At 36.4% G+C, this 18,296-nt stretch overlaps 1 protein-coding gene across 2 annotated transcripts in view; it reads left to right on the forward strand.

Moving 5' to 3' along the window:
- PRIM2 (DNA primase subunit 2) overlaps nt 1-18,296 on the forward strand; it is a 386,408-nt gene that overhangs the window by 280,079 nt on the left and 88,033 nt on the right. For both annotated transcript variants that reach the window (XM_049894929.1, XM_049894926.1), the window contains exon 11: nt 17,511-17,637. In XM_049894929.1, the coding sequence (XP_049750886.1) occupies nt 17,511-17,637 (127 nt within the window). The remainder of the gene's footprint in view (nt 1-17,510; nt 17,638-18,296) is intronic.

The following is an 18,296-nucleotide window of genomic DNA, read 5'->3' on the forward strand; positions in this document are numbered from 1 at the left end:
TCTAATGTTGTATCTGCTTGGTGAAAGGTTTCTCATTATCTGCTACCAAAGTTTCAGATGTGTAGTCGTGCCTTTATTTCCTTAGAAACAAGTATATCAACTTGATTTGGGGGTTATTAGTATTCAACAAATTACTCTTTAAAGTCGCCCATCAAAATATTATTATTCCTGTAATTTTATGTGTGTTATTTTTCTCATTACTATTCCGCTCATTTGTATTCCATATAGGAAACCAGAGGCAGCTTTTGGATTTTGAAGAAAATTAATCTATGTATTAAGTGGCTAGTAGACTTGGGATCCTAGAAGTTCTCATACCAGAGTGCCATGATTAGATTTGCACAGATGTCCACAGCTTTCTTTTTTGTTACTACCTCACCATTTAAATTGTTAAGTTTGAATTAATGCATACTAAGAGTTCTTACTTCAGCAACAGCTTTCCTTGTTAAACAAGAGGGAAAATAATAATTTCTAGTAAGTACTATGTCTAAGACATGATAAGCCGAAAACGGTAGCCACTACTGAAATTTTCTGTAGCAGTGACTCACTCTCTCTACACCCACATACACGTACACACATTTTTTCTTTTTATTGAACTTTAGATGAAGGTTTATAAAACAAACTAGTTTTTCATCAAACAGTCCATACATTGTTGTATGACATTGGCTAACAATCCCATGACATGTCAACACTCTCCCTTCTTGACCCTGGGTTCCCTATTACCAGCTGTCCTGTTCCCTCCTACGTTCCAGTCCCTGCCCCAGGGCTGGTGCGGCCCTTTAATCTTGTTTTGTTCCATGGGACTGTTCAATTTTGGGCTGCAGGGTGAACCTCAAGAGTGGCCTCATGACTGAGCTGAAAGAGTGTCTGGGGGCTGCGTACACACATTTTTTTAAAGATCATATATGTGTATATTTCAGGAGGATAAGTGTTTCACCTGATAATCTGTCCAGATAAACTCTCCAGGTGTAGAGAGAAAATGAAGGGGAAAGGGATCCTTAATGTAATTACATAGCAAAGGAGCATATATCTCCATACACTTGTGTAATATTTCTATATAGTCGGTGACAGAGACAAGTTATAATGAATTGAGCACAAAACTGGAGTTGGGGACCTGGAGTTTATCTCCCTACTCTTCTCTTACGGCTTTAGAAAAATAATCCTCCTATTAGTCAGTCATTTTAACTGTAAAATTGTGATTGTAGTACTGACAAATGTATTTAAAGTCATCTGCTTATATAATTTATAAGTGGCTACATGTAAGTTTTCTGGTAATTACTTGTAAGAAATATCAGGAAAAGATAATTTCTATCACCACCACCAACAATAAAATGTTTATTCAGTGTGTATATGCACTAGACAGGAAACAGGGATCCTTGACCCTAGAGGTTCTAAAAATGAGTGGAGATCAACCTTGGGCTCTCTGCCCACTCTGTTCTAATCTTTTTCTAGAAAGATGGCAGTTCTTCTAGCTCAGGCCCAAGGGAAAATCTGTGAAATGTAAAATTATAGTTTACCATTCATTCAGCTGGCATTAGGTAGAACCATATGAAATTGCTATTTATGTAGATCAAAAATAATATAACGTCATGGGAATCTATCGTGGTCTCATCTAATATTTATAGACCTCCTGCTATGTGTCAAGCATTGTTGTAGGTGTTAAAGACATAGAAGTTAACAAAACAGACCAATAAATAAATATTCCTGTTTTCATGAGGTTTACATTCTAGTCTCCAGCTCAGACCTCTCTTCTTACTCCAGATTCATTTATCCAGCTGCCTCCTGTACATTTCCACTTGTACATCTAATACAATTCTCAGATATTAAATGTCCAAAACCAAGCTCCTGGTGAATGAGCAATACACCTAGATTTTACTTGCTCTGTAGATAAAAATCAGGGCTAGAAGGACCATGGATATGTGACCTAGCCCAAGATATCTATTTCCCACTTCCTGCCTTTTCTCCTGCTTTCGTCTCTCCTCTCTCTCCCTTCCCCCTTCATATCTACATTTATTCCTATCTGTCTGATTATCTATGTGTCTATCTTATCTATCGCAATGAAAATGCAATAAATAAGAGTAATTTCTGTGGCACCAAATTGTGAGTTTTATCTGCTGAATTTTAAAAGTACCCAGACATGAAAGTGGAGTCAGGTAGACTGCTAAAAACAACTGTGATGTATTTGCTCGCTCCTTAGAAGCGAGGATGCTGAGACTTTGTCTCATGTACTTTGGACGTGTTATCAGGAGGAATCAGTCCCTGGAGAAGGACATCATGCTTGGTAGAGGGTCAGAGAAAAAGAGAAAGACCCTCAGTGAGATGGATTGACACAATAGCTGCAGCAGTGGGCTCAAGCATAACAATGATTGTGAGGATGACACAGGACTGGCTAGTGTTTGTTCTTTTGTACATAGGGTCTGTGTGAATTGGAACTGACTTGATGGCACCTAACGACAACAGCACGTTGCAAAGCTAGTCTGTATCCTTTACCACACATGGTAAATAGCGAAGAAATGTGATTCAGTGAATGAGTTCTGGGTAGGGAATCTACAGAGCGAGATTGGAGTTTCACGTTTGCTTCTGAGGAACTCTGTTGCTCAGGTGTTCATTAGCAAGTACAGATAAGAACTGTCCCTACGTACTTTAGTGATGTGAAATAAATGAAATAATAATTACCAAGTGGTTTGAAAATTCACTCCTTAGGGTCAAGAATTGCTATATAAAATATAAATAATTTCCTTATTCATAGTTTAATGCAATCTTCATGTTTTTGTTTGATTTTGTTTTGTTTTCTTAAGCACTACAGACTACAAACCATCTGATTTAGTCTTTGCTCAGGGGGCACATTGTTCTCTGCAACTATTCTTCTGACCCTGGTTATTATATCATTGATACATTAAGTTTTAGATTAAATTACCATGAGTGGGTATATAAGAGATTTGTGGGGCTACTTAATACATCTTTTGCATTTAAAAACGTTTTATTAGCCTGGTGGAATTGGGGGAAAATAAAAAGCATTTTCCTGGTTTATCTTATGATCCTTTTTGTTAGCATGTCCCCAGTGTTTAGTTTATTCAAAAGACTAATGTAGGAAAATAAATTTAGTTTCTTAGTGAGAAACCACATCAAAGCTGAGAAGCAAACAGCCTGCAGCCATACAGTGAAGTTTACATAGTCCTCCCTTGATAGATCCTTCTTCCTGTATTGCTGAGAACACAACCCATCAATGATTTAGTTCAGTTATATTTGGTTTTAAGAAAACAGCCATTGTTATGAAACTTTAATTCTGATTCATTATCATAATTTATAAGATAAAATGACGTCACTACTGTGGTGCCGGTGAACAACGTATCATTAAAAGGGTGAAAAACAGTGTTTCTCTTCTGTCAAGGACATGTTTTTTCTCGTCTATTTCTCTGGGATTTGATATGTTCTTCCTTTGTATTAAATAATATTTATTTGCTGGTTATATAGGTAAGTAGTATAGTGTTGCAAGAAGATAAACATGTAAGACAAATCTGAAAATTCACAGTTTTTCTGCACTAAACATCTTTGAACTATATAACGAAACACTTGGCGTCTATTGAAGTTGAATGGCCCTTGATCCAAAATGACATTTCTTTTCTTCATACCTCACACTGGGAAGCATGGCAGAGTGTTGTAATTTGTGCAGTTCTGCAAGACTTGGCTAATGGCACAGTAAATTTTAAGTTCTTCGCTTGAATACATAATAAATTGCCCTTTGTTGTTTTAAGAAAGAAACCCTTTTTTTGTTTATCTGTTACTATAGGCTTTAAGCAAATTGAAAGTTGCCATTAGGTTCTAAAAATAGCCTCTGCATGAGATGGCATTGCTGTCACTATATTTTAATCTAGCTTCAGAAGGGTTCACCTGGGCTTCCTGTGTGTGTAAATGTATATGTATGTGCTCATCATGACATGGCAGAAAAACACAGATTTTGAGCCAGCCATGACAAGACTTCTGTCCTGATGTAGCATTTGAGTGTTCTACCTTCTCTCAGTCTCAATTTCCCGGCCTGTAAAATAGGAATAATCACACCAATTTTGCAGGGTTGTTGAGAGAGTTAAAGAAATAGCCTAGGTAGTACTTAGTCCCTTGCCTCACACATAAACTTTTGTTTTGAAAAATTTTAGATTATATAAAAGTTGGAAAAATAGTAGAGTTCCCACGTACCTTCACCCAGCTTCTCTTAATGTTAGTGTCTTACATAACTATTTAACAGTAATCGAAATAAACAAATTAACATTGATATAATACTGCCAACTAAATATAGACTCTATAAAGATTTCACCAGTTTTCTCACTAATGTCTTTTTGCTATTCCAGGATTCAGTTCAGGATTGCACATTTCTTTTAGTTGTCCTGTCTCCTTAATCTCTTCTAGTCTGTGACAGTTTCTTTGCCTTTTGTCTTTTCATGATCTTGACAGTTGAAGAATATTGGTAAGTTTTTTGTAGACTCTTCCTCACTTTGGGCTTGTCTGGTGTATTCTCACGATTACATTGAGGCTATGCATTTTGGGGAAGAATACCACAGGAGTGATGAGCTCTTTGATCACATCATCTTAGGGGCATGTGATATCAGCATGACTTATTATAGATGATGGTAACCTTGATCACTTGACTAAGAGAGTATCTGTCAGATTTCTCCATTGTAGAGTTACTATTTTCTCCTCAAAATATCTTGGGAAAGTTACTTTCAGAGTAAATATTTTATTTCCCCACTAATTTTAATACCCATCAGTGAGTCTTGCCTGCAATTATTTTTACTATGGTATTCTAAAGCTTATTTTCTGTATCTCTCACTCCTTTTTCATTTATTAATGGGAAATCTTCTGTAAGAAAGAGCTGTCCCTTCTCCCTCATTTATTTATTTAGTTATATCAGTATGCACTAATGGATATTTACTTTACTATATGGGTTATAATTCGGTGCTATTGTTACTTATTTTGTTGCCCGAATTGTTCCAGCTTTGGCCATCAGGAGCTCTTGCAGATTGGTGCTGGTGCTGTTTTGACATACCTTATCCTTTCTTTGAGCACATCCTTTCTGGCACCTCACAATGCTACAGGCTCAGCTTGTGTTTTCTCTACCTCAGTCCTAGAATCAACCACTTCTCCAAAAAGCCACATAAATGTCCTTAAAAAAATAAATTAGGCATCTGTCATCTAGTATACATTTTTCTAGTTCTTGATAGTATATTTTGTATATCTCTTTTGATCTTCTTCAGATACAGCCTTGGGAAATGTAGTCTCATCAAATGTGAACTACTGGTTTCTAACCTTTAGAACAGAAACAAAATACTTGCCTACAACAGGAGGCAATAGATCCATATTCATCTACTGTTTGTCCCTGAAATTGTAAAGGAACAATCTGGCTTGTCACAGTAAATTAAAACTTTATCTAGTGAGGTTATCATTTCAGGGCATGATATATTCTTGTATCATTTATTGCTAGCTTTTTAAATCTAATTTACTTTTTTCCTTTGGTCACCTGTTAATGCAACCAAATTTAGATGACCTGTAATCTAGTAAATGAAATATCTTGCTGTATTGTTGTGACTTCGGGAAAATCATTTAATCCTTTCAGAAGTTCAGTTTTAAAGTTATTTCAGATCTAATTTTATAACTATGGTGGAAGTAAAAGTATGTCAAATGTCTTTAATGTAGAGATTTGAATGCATTTTTGACATTGTTAGAAAAATGTGTATTTAAATATGCTGTGAGTAACCAGTAGAGGGTAGTAAGGGGTAACCAGTTATCCATTTACTATTTTTTTTCAAGACTTGACTAAAGATTGAAAATAAAGGAGGGAATGGGAAATACCAACAAGTGGAATCAAAAAGAAAACTGGAGTAAAATATTAATATTATATAAAATGGAATACGAGGAGAAAAGTACTAAGCAGGACAAAGAGTTACATTTTTATACATTGATAAAAGGACTAATCCACCAAAAGTATATGACAATTCTGAATTTTATGTACCTACATACATATTGAAATATATCAATGTGTATGTAAATATTTAAATGTTTATGCAGAAATATATATACATAAATATATAGGGTTGGGGGTGTTATATTTTTGCAATCATACTGGTAGCTTTTCAAAACCCCACTCATTACTCATAATATATTTACTAGCTTATAAGCAGTGTCTTGAAGCATTTTTTTAATGATCAAGCTTCATCTTTAAAATGCTATCATAAGAGAACATTCTATAAATAGTTGCTTTGGATTAAAGTGACCAGTTGAGAAAACCTAGAAAACTATGTTAAAAAAAAAAAAAAAAAAGGACAGAAAATAAATCTGGGAAATTTAATTAATAGGATAAAACTAATCTAAATTTACATATAATTATTACTTCAAAATAAATGTTTTTTTTTTAAATCATAATTCTTATATCTGAGAAAGAGCCTCTCATTTGGAGATTAGAAACCACCATCAGCTAATGTGTGCAGTCTCTGCACATTTGGATGATGTTTTCAGTTTGCTTCCCCTGTTTCCAGTGAGTAAAAAAGACCAGTTTATTCAAGCTGAGCCAGCTCATCTTGGACTAACCCATTCCACATCAGTCAGCCTGTTCCTTTTGTTTCCTGGTGATATTTATATTATGTTGGCTCCTTTCCTACCAGTGAAGATAGAGGCTAAATTGACCACCTTTTAGGGCTACGTTTAGTCTTTTAGGCTATGAGAATGTGATTCAGTAAATGCTTTTACTTGAGTGAATGAAGGGGCACGTGCAGTTTCTATCTTCAAATTTTGGCATATTATATTTGTAATTTTAATAAATTTTAATTCATTATTATGACAGTGGTATTCATATCAGTGAATAAACTTTTCTAAAATAAGTTTGCCCGGTGAGATATTAAAATTTCATCATTAATCTAATCCTTTCCCTAGTATTGGGCACACTTAGCCATATAGTAGCCAGTTAAAATTACCACACAATTTCCCCAGACCATTTCCTCCAGGTTCAGTTGTTGAAGGAAGGCCTTTATTTAAATAGCATGCTAAGTTATAAAAAAAAAAGTTATAGTATTCAGTAATTTAGAAATTTGCTAAATCTGTTTTATCACTGAAAATTAGAAAAGTAATAATTGTAAGAGTAACTTTCAGTCCTGTGTTAGGGACTATCTTAGTTATCTAGGGCTGCTATAACAGAAATACCACAAGTGGATGGCTTTAACAAACAGAAGTTTATTCTCTCACAGTCTAATAGGCTAGAAGTCTGAATTTAAGGCGCTAGCTCCAGGAGAAAGCTTTCTTGGCCCTGGAGGAAGGTCCTTGTCATCAATCTTCCCTTGGTCTAGGAGCTTCTCTGCGCAGCAACCCTGGGTCCAAAGGACGTACTCTGCTCCTGGTGCTGCTTTCTTGGTGGTATGAGGTCCATCTGTCTCTCTGCTCACTTTTTGGTATTTCAAAAGAAATTTTCTTAAAACACAAACTAATCTTGTAGATTGAGCCCTCCTCATTAACCGCCCCAATCCCATCTTATTAGCATTATGGAGGTAGGGTTTATTAACACAAGGAAAAATCACATCAGATGACAAAATGGTGGACAGTCACACACTATTGGGAATCATGGCCTAGCTGAGTTGACACACATATTTGGGAGACACAGTTCTATCCATGACAGGGACGACCCTGTGAACATACAACACAAGAAAAGATTCTTTACAGTTCAGGTGAGCAAACATTTATTGAGCAGTTGCAATTCGCTAGGCAATGCAAGGGCTAAAGTTCTTTGCATGACTCCCTAAAGGAGGGTTAGACTCCTTTACATAATAATGGTTGCACTAGATGATGTCTGAATCCCATTTCAGATCTTATATACTGGATTCTAATTGATAAGAAAACTAAATTTGCTAAAGCTTCAGATCAAAGTGCTCAGTTAATGTGACCGTGTGTAGTGCCTCTTTTCCTGTCCATTTTCCGTATTTCCTTTTCTCCGATTCTGTATTCCCTTTCCTTGTCATGTCCCCAGCTACAAAATTACAGGAGGAAGAAGCTGAAGAAAACTAGTAATTTGAAAGCATGCTGAAACACTATTTATGTTTGTTTTTTTTTATCTCAGATTTTTTACTTCAAATTTGCCACATTTTATGATTCTAAAGTCATGGTAAATTAGAAAGTGAATAAACGATATATGAGTGGCTTGTTAGAATTACTACTTTTTTAGGGGATAGATACTTTTCTCTAGTTTTCACTAGTTAGCATCAGAAACATTTTTAAAACTGGCTCAGTGTGACCTTCAGATACCCTGGAAGCAATTGAGTGACTGTGAGGAGGCAGTCTACAAGTTGAATGTTTGCCATGGATAACTGACAATTGCCTGCATTTATCTTCTCCATTTATGATTTTTTAGTATTTTCTGGAAAGGCTAGGATTTTAATTCCAGCTTTTCCATTACGTAATTGAAGTAACTATTTACTTGGCCTCTCAAAGCCTTAGTTTCCTTGTCTGTAAAATAGAGATACCTGCCTTACATACCTTTTAGGTGGTGAAGGGTCTAGAAAGAATCATCTTGTTAATTTTAAAGATCTATAGAAATGTAAGCTATAATTATTGAATATTACTAAGCATTTTTTTTTATTGCTAATAACAATTTTTACCAAATTCTCTTTCAGGAATTAATGCTCTTTATCTAATACCTGCAGTATTACAACAACTTAGATCACACAGCCGCAGGTGACACATGACTCCCAAATCTTGTTTTCTGAGTCTGTTTGGGTGTAGTCCTTGTAGCAGAATATGAAAAGGACAAAACAAATCCACTAGTCCATACTCCACCTGAAGTTCAGGACAGATTCCATTTTCCTCTGATGATTATGGCAGATTTTTTGATACACAGCTGACCTTCCTTTTGATCTGTTGATCTCACTGAAAGTAGCCTGCTTAATCAACTACCTTATCACATTGCATAAGATCATTCCATTTAATAATTATTCTGTGGATTTTTGGCATTCACTCTCTATTTCGTTTTCGTTTTCTGTCAGCAAAGTGATCAGTCAAAGTAAAAAATAGAATTTAGCTTGACCCTGCCTCAGGGAAAGTTTGAAGGAAAGGAAATCTGCATACTCTGGAGCCTAGGGTGAAAATGTGTTTCCTGGCTTCAGGGGATTAGGACATGAAGATGGAGAGCATATGTCTTGTTTTTTTAAATGGAATTTTTTAAAATAATACAGTGAACCTGTGAGAGTCGAAACTCGCTGAGACTGCCTCGTTTTTCTCGCCAGTTTTCCACCTCTTACAGGGCACAGTCTTACCGCTTTTCTGTCACCCATTTTAATGGAAAATATTTGAGTTTTCCTTCTCTGTTAGGTTTCTGCTTTACCCACGTTCTGGCTTTTGAAGGTTTTACTGTATTACAGTGAGCTACAATCTTTTGATTAGTCTGTGGGCAGCAATTGTTTATTGATTCAACTCTGGATAATATTGGGTCTTGGGCTTTCCTTGGTAGAATAGACTTCATTTTAAGGGAAACCATGCACTGCCCTTCCAGGCAATCAGGTGTTCACATCTTGATTAGTGAGTAGATTTGGGCATTAATAAACCGTGGTGGAATAGTGGTTAAGAGCTACAGCTGCTAACCCAAAGGTCGGCAGTTCAAATCCACCAGGCCCTCCTTGGAAAACCTATGGGGCAGTTCTCCTCTGTCCTATAGGATCACTATGAGTTGAAATCGACTCGACGGCAGTGGTTTTTTTTTTTTTGGTTTTGGGCATTAACTACTTCTTAAAAATGTAATCAGATAAGATCCTAAGTGGGACTGGGACAGAAGGGAAAGTATAAGAGAAGCTCTGAAAGAGAAATGAGGTTGGAGCAGGATAAAAGCTTTACAATTTTTCTTGAGTTCAATTGGTGACTTCGTGCTACTGAAAGTAATTTGCTGCTGTCTTTGGCAGAAATGCAGATGAATGGGTTACCAGTGCCACCGCTGGGGTGTTAGCACTGATTGGGAAGGTTGCAAACTGCCGTTCACCCATTGTCAGTCCAGTGTTAACTTTCTAACTCCTCATCTTACTAGATGGAGATGGGATGGAGGAGCCCAAGAAGGAGAAGTTTTTTGCTTTCCATTCAATTTTCCCTACCTCTTCGCTTGTGAATGCTTAGAGATTTTCCCTTGCGTTGTGGCTACGGAGACCTAGAAAGTATTTTCCAGAAAGTACTTTCTAGAAAGTACCTCCTAATAAATACATCTTCTGTACAATATTTCAAGAAACTTGCTATTCTGAAAACTAGAAAGGATAATTTGTGTGGTAAATATGTGGATAGTCTCAAAGCTTAGTAAGGTCCAAATTCCAGAAATACTTCACATAGGTAGTAAACCAGTTAGAAAGAAGAGGAACCTACAACGATTTGGATTTTTTTTTCCTCCTTAGACAGAGTAGCTTTCCATTGTTTTAACAGTAGCTGACCAAAAAGTTTTTTTTTCAACTGCTTCCTGATAAACATACAGAAGTTTTTTATCTAAATAAATTCAATTCATACCAAAAGTTTGCACAGAAAGATTAATTATAGATAGTGTTTATTACTAAAGAAACAAACAGAAATTTTGTATGAACGTGTTTGCTGGAAATTTTAATGTTCTTGTTTTCACCATTGAAATTTAGTGATGACTTGGAAGTTTTTCTTTTAATTGGAATGCCTTTTGTTTTTCTGGTTTAGACTGCTTGTGAGCAAAAAGATAATTGTGAAGCCATAAGCTATTGATTAGTCAAAATCCCAACAATCTTTTTAAATAGGAATTGACAAGGTGATCTAAAATTGGTTGGGAAATGCCGAGGACATAGAATAGCTAAGATAATCTTGAAAAAGAACAAAACAGGAGGACTTACATTATCTGATTTCAAGAATTACTATCAAGCTGTTGTAATCCAGATAGTGTGGGACTGGCGAATGGACAGACCTATGTTTGTTGTTGTTGTTAGGTTCTGTTGAATCAGTTCCGACTCATAGCGACCCTGTGTAACACAGAATGAAACACTGCCCGGTCCTGCGCCATGCTCACAATCATTATGCTTGAGCCCATTGTTGCAGCCCCTGTGTCAATCCATCCTGTTGAGGGTATTCCTCTTTTCCACTGACTCTGTACTTCACCAAGCATAACGTCCTTCTCCAGGGACTGATCCCTCCTGATGACTTGTCCAGAGAATGTAAGATGCAGTCTCGCCATCCTTGCTTCTAAGGAGCATTCTGGTCGTACTTCTTCCAAGACAGACTTGTTCATCCTTTTGGCAGTTCATGGTATATTCAATATTCTTCACCAGCACCACAGTTCAAAGGCATCAATTCTTCTTTGCTCTTCTTTATTCACTGTCCAGCTTTCACATGCATACGAGGTGATTGAAAATACCATGGCTTGGGTCAGGCACACCTTAGTCTTTAAGGTGACATATTTGCTTTTCAATACTTTAAAGAGGTCCTTTGCAGCAGATTTGCTCGATGCAGTGCATGTTTTGATTTCTTGACTGCTGCTTCCATGGTTGTTGATTGTGGATCCAAGTAAAATGAAATCCCTGCCAACTTCAATCTTTTCTTCATTTATTGCATGTCTGTCAGTTTGTCATACTGTGGGGGCTTGTGTGTTGCTGTGATGCTGACAGCTATGCCACTGGTATTCAGATGCCAGCAGGGTCACCCATGGCGGACAGGTTTCAGCTGAGCTTCCAGACTAAGACAAACTAGGAAGAAGGATCCAGCAGTCTAAAATGAAAAGAATTAGCCACTGAAAACCTTATGAATAGCAGTGGACAGACCTATAGATCAATGGAATAATAGAGTCCAAAAATAGATACACAGTATATGGTCAAATTTGACAAGGGTGCCAAAGCAATTTAATTTAGAAAATATCTTCAACAAATGTTGGGAAAACTGGATATCCACGTGGGAGATAAAAAACAACCTCTACCAAAAACCAAAACTAAACCAGTTGCTGTCGAGTCGATTCAGACTCACAGTGACCCTATAGGACAAGAGTAGAACTGCCCCATAGAGTTTCCAAGGAGCGCCTGTTGGATTTGAACTGCCAGTCTTTTGATTAGCAGCCGTAGGACGTAACACTACCACCAGGGTTTCCAAACAACCTCTACTCCTACCTTATACCACAGAAATTAACCTGAAATGAATCAGGACCTAGACTGAAAAGCTAAAACATTACAGCTTCTCAGAGACAACTTAGAAGAATATCTTTGAACCTATCTTAGAGAGGACACAGAGAGCACTACCATGAAAAAAATTGATTAATTGGTCTCAATAAAAAATAATATCTGATCATCAGAATACTCCATTAAGAAAATAGGCAGGCCAGAGACTGTGAGAAAATATTTGTAACACCTATATTTGACATCAAGAATATATAAAAAATTCCTACAAATGAGTAATAAAAATACAAAAACCCAATTTTTAAAGTGAACAAAATGTTTGAGCAGACACTTCACAGAAGAAGGTATATCAGTGGCCAATAAGCACATTAAAAAGTTTCAACATCATTAGTCATCAGGGAAATGCAAAATGAGATACCCACTAGACTAAAATGAATAAGATTAACAATACCAAATGGTGGGGAGGATGTGGGACTCTCATGTGTTGCTGGTAGGGGCATAAAATAATACAACCACTCTAGAAAACAGTTGTTAGCAATTTCACTCCTATATAATTATCCTAGAGAAATGAAAACATATGTTTACAAAAGTCATGCACAGAATGTTCATGGCAACTTTATCGATAATAATGCAAAACTGGAAAAACCCAGGTATCTATGAACAGGAGAAAAGATAAAAAGTCTGGTATATCCATACAATGGAATGCTACTTGGCTGTAAAAAGGAACAATGTAAATAGCATGGATGAACCTTAAAAACATTTAAAAAACAAAAAAAGAAGCCAGACACAAAACACTTTGTACTGTACGATTCCATTTATATGAAATTATAGAACAGCTAAAACTAATCCATGATGATAAAATAAGGTCAGCAGTTGCTCTGGGTGGGGTATGGGGAATGCTTACTGAGAAAGGGCACGAGGGAACTCTGTAGGGTCATAGAAATGTTCTGTCTCTTCAGAGGGATATGGTTACGTGAGTATATCCATCTGTCAAACTGACCAAACTGTAGGTTTGAAACGTGTACATTTCACTGTATGTGAATTATAACCTCTAGTTAGAAATATCTTAAAAAATTAATGCCACTGTTTTCCTATCTCTTATTCTGATAATTTTTTCCACTTTCCTAAAAGTGTTAGGCAGCCCTGCCCCACTGTACTGAACAATTTTTTTTTAAGAAATGTAAAATTTATTAGTTTCATTATTTTTTGATATACTCACTATCCCCTATCGAGGGCATAATTTGAAACTTTTTTTTTAATTGTGGTAAATATATGCAGTCATGCACCGTGTAACATCTGTTCAGGCAACATCTGATAGCATCTACGTCCATGGTCCCGTAAGATTATAATAAAGTTCAGAAATTCCAATTGGAGAACGGCACATAGTGGATGCAACTGGATGACGTAGTGAACGCGACAGCTTCCCGCATGCAACATGTGTATCTCACAGGGCTTCGAATCAGTTCATTCCAGTTCAGCCCTTTGTTGAGAATTTTTCCTTTCCACCCCAGGTATACTGAATCAGAATTTACATTTTAACATCCTCAGGTGATTTTGAGAACTACTGCTCTACTACATAGTGGTAAGCAGCCGAATGCTTAACCACTGTGCCACCAGGGCTTCTTGTCAGATACATAGTTCCCCCCAATTTTTTCCCAATCTTTAGTTGTCTTTTCACTTTGTTGATAAAATCCTTGGTTGAACAAAAGTACTGGTATATTAGACATAATGTCCAATGACATAGAATTGAGAGTCCAGAAATAAACCTGAACATCTATGCTCAGTTGATTTTCAGCAAGGGTGCTAAGTCCATTCAGTGAGGAAAGAATAGTCCCTTAATAAATGGTACTGGGACAACTTGATTTCCACATGCAAAAAAATGAAGCTCAACCCATACCTTATACCATATACGAAAACTAACTCAAAATGGATCAAGGACCTAAATGTAAGAACTAAAACACAAAACTATTAGAAGAAAACATAAGGGCAGTGCTTCAGGACCTAGCGTCTAACAATGAATGCTTAGAAACTACACCAAAGGCATGACCGACAAAAGACAAAATAGATTAATGGGACTTCATCTTTTGAACTCTTGGTCACCTTTGTTGAAAAAGAAAAGCTAGAGAGAGGGATAAAATAGTGAACTTGTAATGATATCCCAATTTTTTGAAGTTGTTTCATCCTGATAGATTAAATGAAAATCTCTGTGACTTTATTTCATTCAGCCAGCCACTTTCATTCAAATGAAGGTTATCGAGCATCCCTGTGAGTACATGCTATGTTTAATCCTGAGTGGGCATATTGAGATGAGGCCATACCAAGTCCTGCTCTTAGGAAACTTATAATTTAGAAGAGGAGATAAATTAAAAAAAAAAAAAAAAATTCTGTTGGAACAAGAAAAATACTTTATAAATTGCTGCTGTGTGTTCTTTTAAGGAAGCAACTTCCTCTGCCTGTGGAGCCCAAGAAGATTCCACAACGAAAAGAGATTTGAGCCGGATTTGTTAAGAATAGTTTCTCAGCCATGCATGGGAGTCAAAGAAGGGAGGACATTTCAAGCAGATGACTAGAAATTTAATTTAAAAAATTCGATGAGTCTTTTATACTGTGAAAACTTTTACGTAAAGATTTCTGTAGATATCTGTTGATGATAGAAGGCTTTATCAGTAGCATAGTCAATGTTTATATTTGGATATCAACATATCTTTTCTTTCTTGCCCCAACAGCGGCTTACATTTATTGAGAACAAAGAATGTCACAGGCACTCTGCTTAATGTTTTAACTTAGTTTAGTCCTCACAACACTTTAATGTGTTAAATAATATTATTGTCTCTATAGATTAGAAATTGAGGATTGAAGGCACACCCTTTATAAGGGGCTAGGCTGGAGATTCTCTCTCAGGTCTCTCTGCCTCTGGTGCCTGAGATCTCATACAGTATGTGTATTGCCTCTCCAACTATACTACTGTTTGTGTGTTGCTCTTGGTGTGAGCCTAGAGAAGAAGAGCAAAGGACAGCTCTGTCATACTGAGATGCTTGGGGACACTTAAAATATTAGGAATTTAGCTGTTTTCCAAGATAGTCTACCCAGATAGTCTACCCAGCTTTTGCAGTTGTCTTAAATTTTCAGTTCACTGCCAATTTGCATATTATATAAACTCAAAACAATGTTTTATTTTTATTCCTATCTACATAATAGTACTATCTAGTATTATGCTTAGTAAATTCCACTTATGGAAATTTGCTAATTGTTATTTAAGCTTTCCAGAATATCTTTTTTATAAATTAAATTTAAAGATTCATGGAAGAGTAAAATTTGGAACCTCCTTAAAGCCTTTTCACTCTAATTATTAGATTCATAACTTTGAAGATTTTGCCCTTTGAAAATGACTTGTTGCTTGGGCTCTCTGGCTTCTCACTATTTAGCAAGTGTTGCTCAAAGTGTCATGTAGTAATATTTGCTGTGCTGCACAGACCACTCAGTAGCTTCTGATTATTATGCTTTTGAAAGCCTTGAGAAATCACTGAGTAGTAAAAGCAGGTAGTAATCTAAGATTGTGCTCCGCCTTTTGTTTTAAACAAATGTTATATATTTTAGAGTAGATTAGTTTTTACTAAATTTGTCATTTTCCTTAGTCTTAAATTTAACAGTTAAGCACTCGATTATTTGTCGAAAAGTTGATGCTTCAAACCCACTCACGGGCTCCTCGGAAGACAGGCCTGGCAACCTCCTTCCAAAAGGTCACAGCCTTGAAGACTATATGGAGCAGTTCTACTCTGTACACATGGGGTCATCGTGAGTCAGAATTGACTCGACAGCAACTAACAAAATTTATTTTAGAAACTTAGTTGTTTTAGGCCTATACTCTTTGCCCCAAAAGTTGAGATTTCTGTCTGAGCTTTCACCAGCACTGAATATTTTCTCTTGTCAGTAGAGTGTCTGCTTTTGGTTAACCAATGGGGTATATGAGTCACTGTGCCAAATGTGTGTCACCTAATAGTGGAGTGGGGAACTCAATAACCATCAGATATTGGAAAATATCTAATGGAAGCAGAATAGAATGATAACTTTTCAAAGGCTTCATTAGACCTAGCTAGGACTCCTTCCACATTCAGTTAGCTCATTTTTTCATGCATGGTCATACTGAGCTGAGTACAGAGATCAGATAGAATTTGCCTCAAGAAGCCTATAGTTCAGGAGGAGAAATAAGGAATATGAATAGGATAGAAGGTAGAGTATAATGGATCATAAGTACAGATAAACTCTGTAAGAATCGAATGTATAGTAAGGTAGATCTTCCCCAGAGCTCTGGGTATAGGTACAACTCTATTGAAGTCTGGAGGAAGAAGAGATTACTTCTAACTTTGGCTTCCTAGATGAACTAGCATTTGAAATAAGGTCTGAAATAAAGATGTGATGTCCTACAAAGATTTAAGTGGAACCTATGGTTTTTAAATATTTCATTACTGAGAAAGTGCAGGATTTTGGAAAAAGTGTGGGCTTTGGAATCAGAATGGACCTGCACATGATTTCTAGCCCTGTAGCTGTATGACTTATGTCACACTGCTTCATTTCTTTAAACCTCATTTTTTTTCTTGTTGGTAGCATCATAGAAGAATTGTGAGAATTCAAATGATTAGATGGGATTGCATATTAAAAAGCATCTAGTAAATAATTTGGCAATTAATTGTCTTTCAATAAATATTCCTTTTTTCTCCCTATCCCAGCTATTTCAAAAATCCGTTCCATCCCAGTAGTTTGTTTTATAAACATGGAGGCAGGAATTCCAGTTGGTGGCATAGGGGTTAAGTGCTATGGCTGCTAATCAAGAGGTTGGCAGTTTTAATCTGCCAGGAGCTCCTTGGAAACTCTATGGGGCAATTTTACCCTGTCCTGTAGGGTTGCTATGAGTCTGAATAGACTTGACAACAGTGGGTTTGGTTGGTTTTTGGTTTTATAGTGGAAATGGAAAAGAAGGGATTAATTTTGTTGAGGCATTTCAGAAATAAAATGGGTAAGGCATGGGAGTTCAGGGAGAACTAGGAGGACAGAGGGTAGAGAGGAGGATAAACTGATTTACATTTAGCATAATCTCTGGAATCAAACTAAGAAATGGGAAAATAGATGATTATTCTCAGGAAAGGATTGCCTGTCTTTAATCATATAAGTAACATTAGATGCCTTCTACCTGAGGTGATTATTTTTATAATTTTTGTACCTTTAAAAAAAAAAATTACGTGTATCATAAAGGACCCAAATGTTTTATATTACATGGTGTGAATATACATCTGCCCGTGAATGCTGATCTTATTTTAGAAAACACTACTTTGCACTTGGTGATTAAAGCTGGCGTTGCTGACTTTGTCCCTGTCTTTTTTCCCCAATCAGTTTGATAAAGGCTACTCCTACAACATCCGTCATAGCTTTGGAAAGGAAGGCAAGAGGATAGACTATACACCTTATAGTTGCCTGAAGATTATTCTAACCAATCCACCAAGCCAAGGGGATTATCATGGTAAGTGTTTCCACTGAATGTGTGTGCTAAATACTGAAATCCAAGAGCTCTGTAGGAAACAGTGAAACAATGTAATGGCTTTCTGCTTTACTGACTAGAACTAGCGTGCAGCTCATGTCAGTCATCAGTGTCAAGCTAGAGCTCTGTTACTCTTCCAGTGATTTGTCTTATTACTGAAGTAGGTCAGGCAAGAGAAGTTCATTCAACTGCATTTTAGTTTGTGCTGGACTTGGTTTTTCAGCTCTTAATCCCCCCTTTCGCCTGCTGTTCTTTGTCTTTCTCAGTCTGCAAGTATCTTAGAAGACTGATATAAAAGTTTTTCAAAGCTTTTAAATTGTCAAACTGTACTTTTAGAATGGTAAATCCATTAATTTTCAAGACTACTCAGGAAAAATGTATCTTATTCTCATTACTGTCATCTAATTTAGCAAACGGATTAAGTGAGGAATTTAACAAATTGTGTGTATACATTTGCTTGAGTTATAGGTTTTAAAAAATGTGTATCAAACTGTTTTCTGTGTGCTTCTGAGTTCACCAACTTTTTTTCTAAAAGGGTTCTCTAAGCATACCTTGAGAACCTCTTCATTTGTCTGGTACTGTCAGACAGTGATTTAATAGTCCACATTAGTGAATTTTCCAGATTACTGAAATTTACTGTA

Source organism: Elephas maximus, chromosome 1 (genome assembly GCF_024166365.1).
Source record: "Elephas maximus indicus isolate mEleMax1 chromosome 1, mEleMax1 primary haplotype, whole genome shotgun sequence".
NCBI lineage: Eukaryota > Metazoa > Chordata > Mammalia > Proboscidea > Elephantidae > Elephas > Elephas maximus.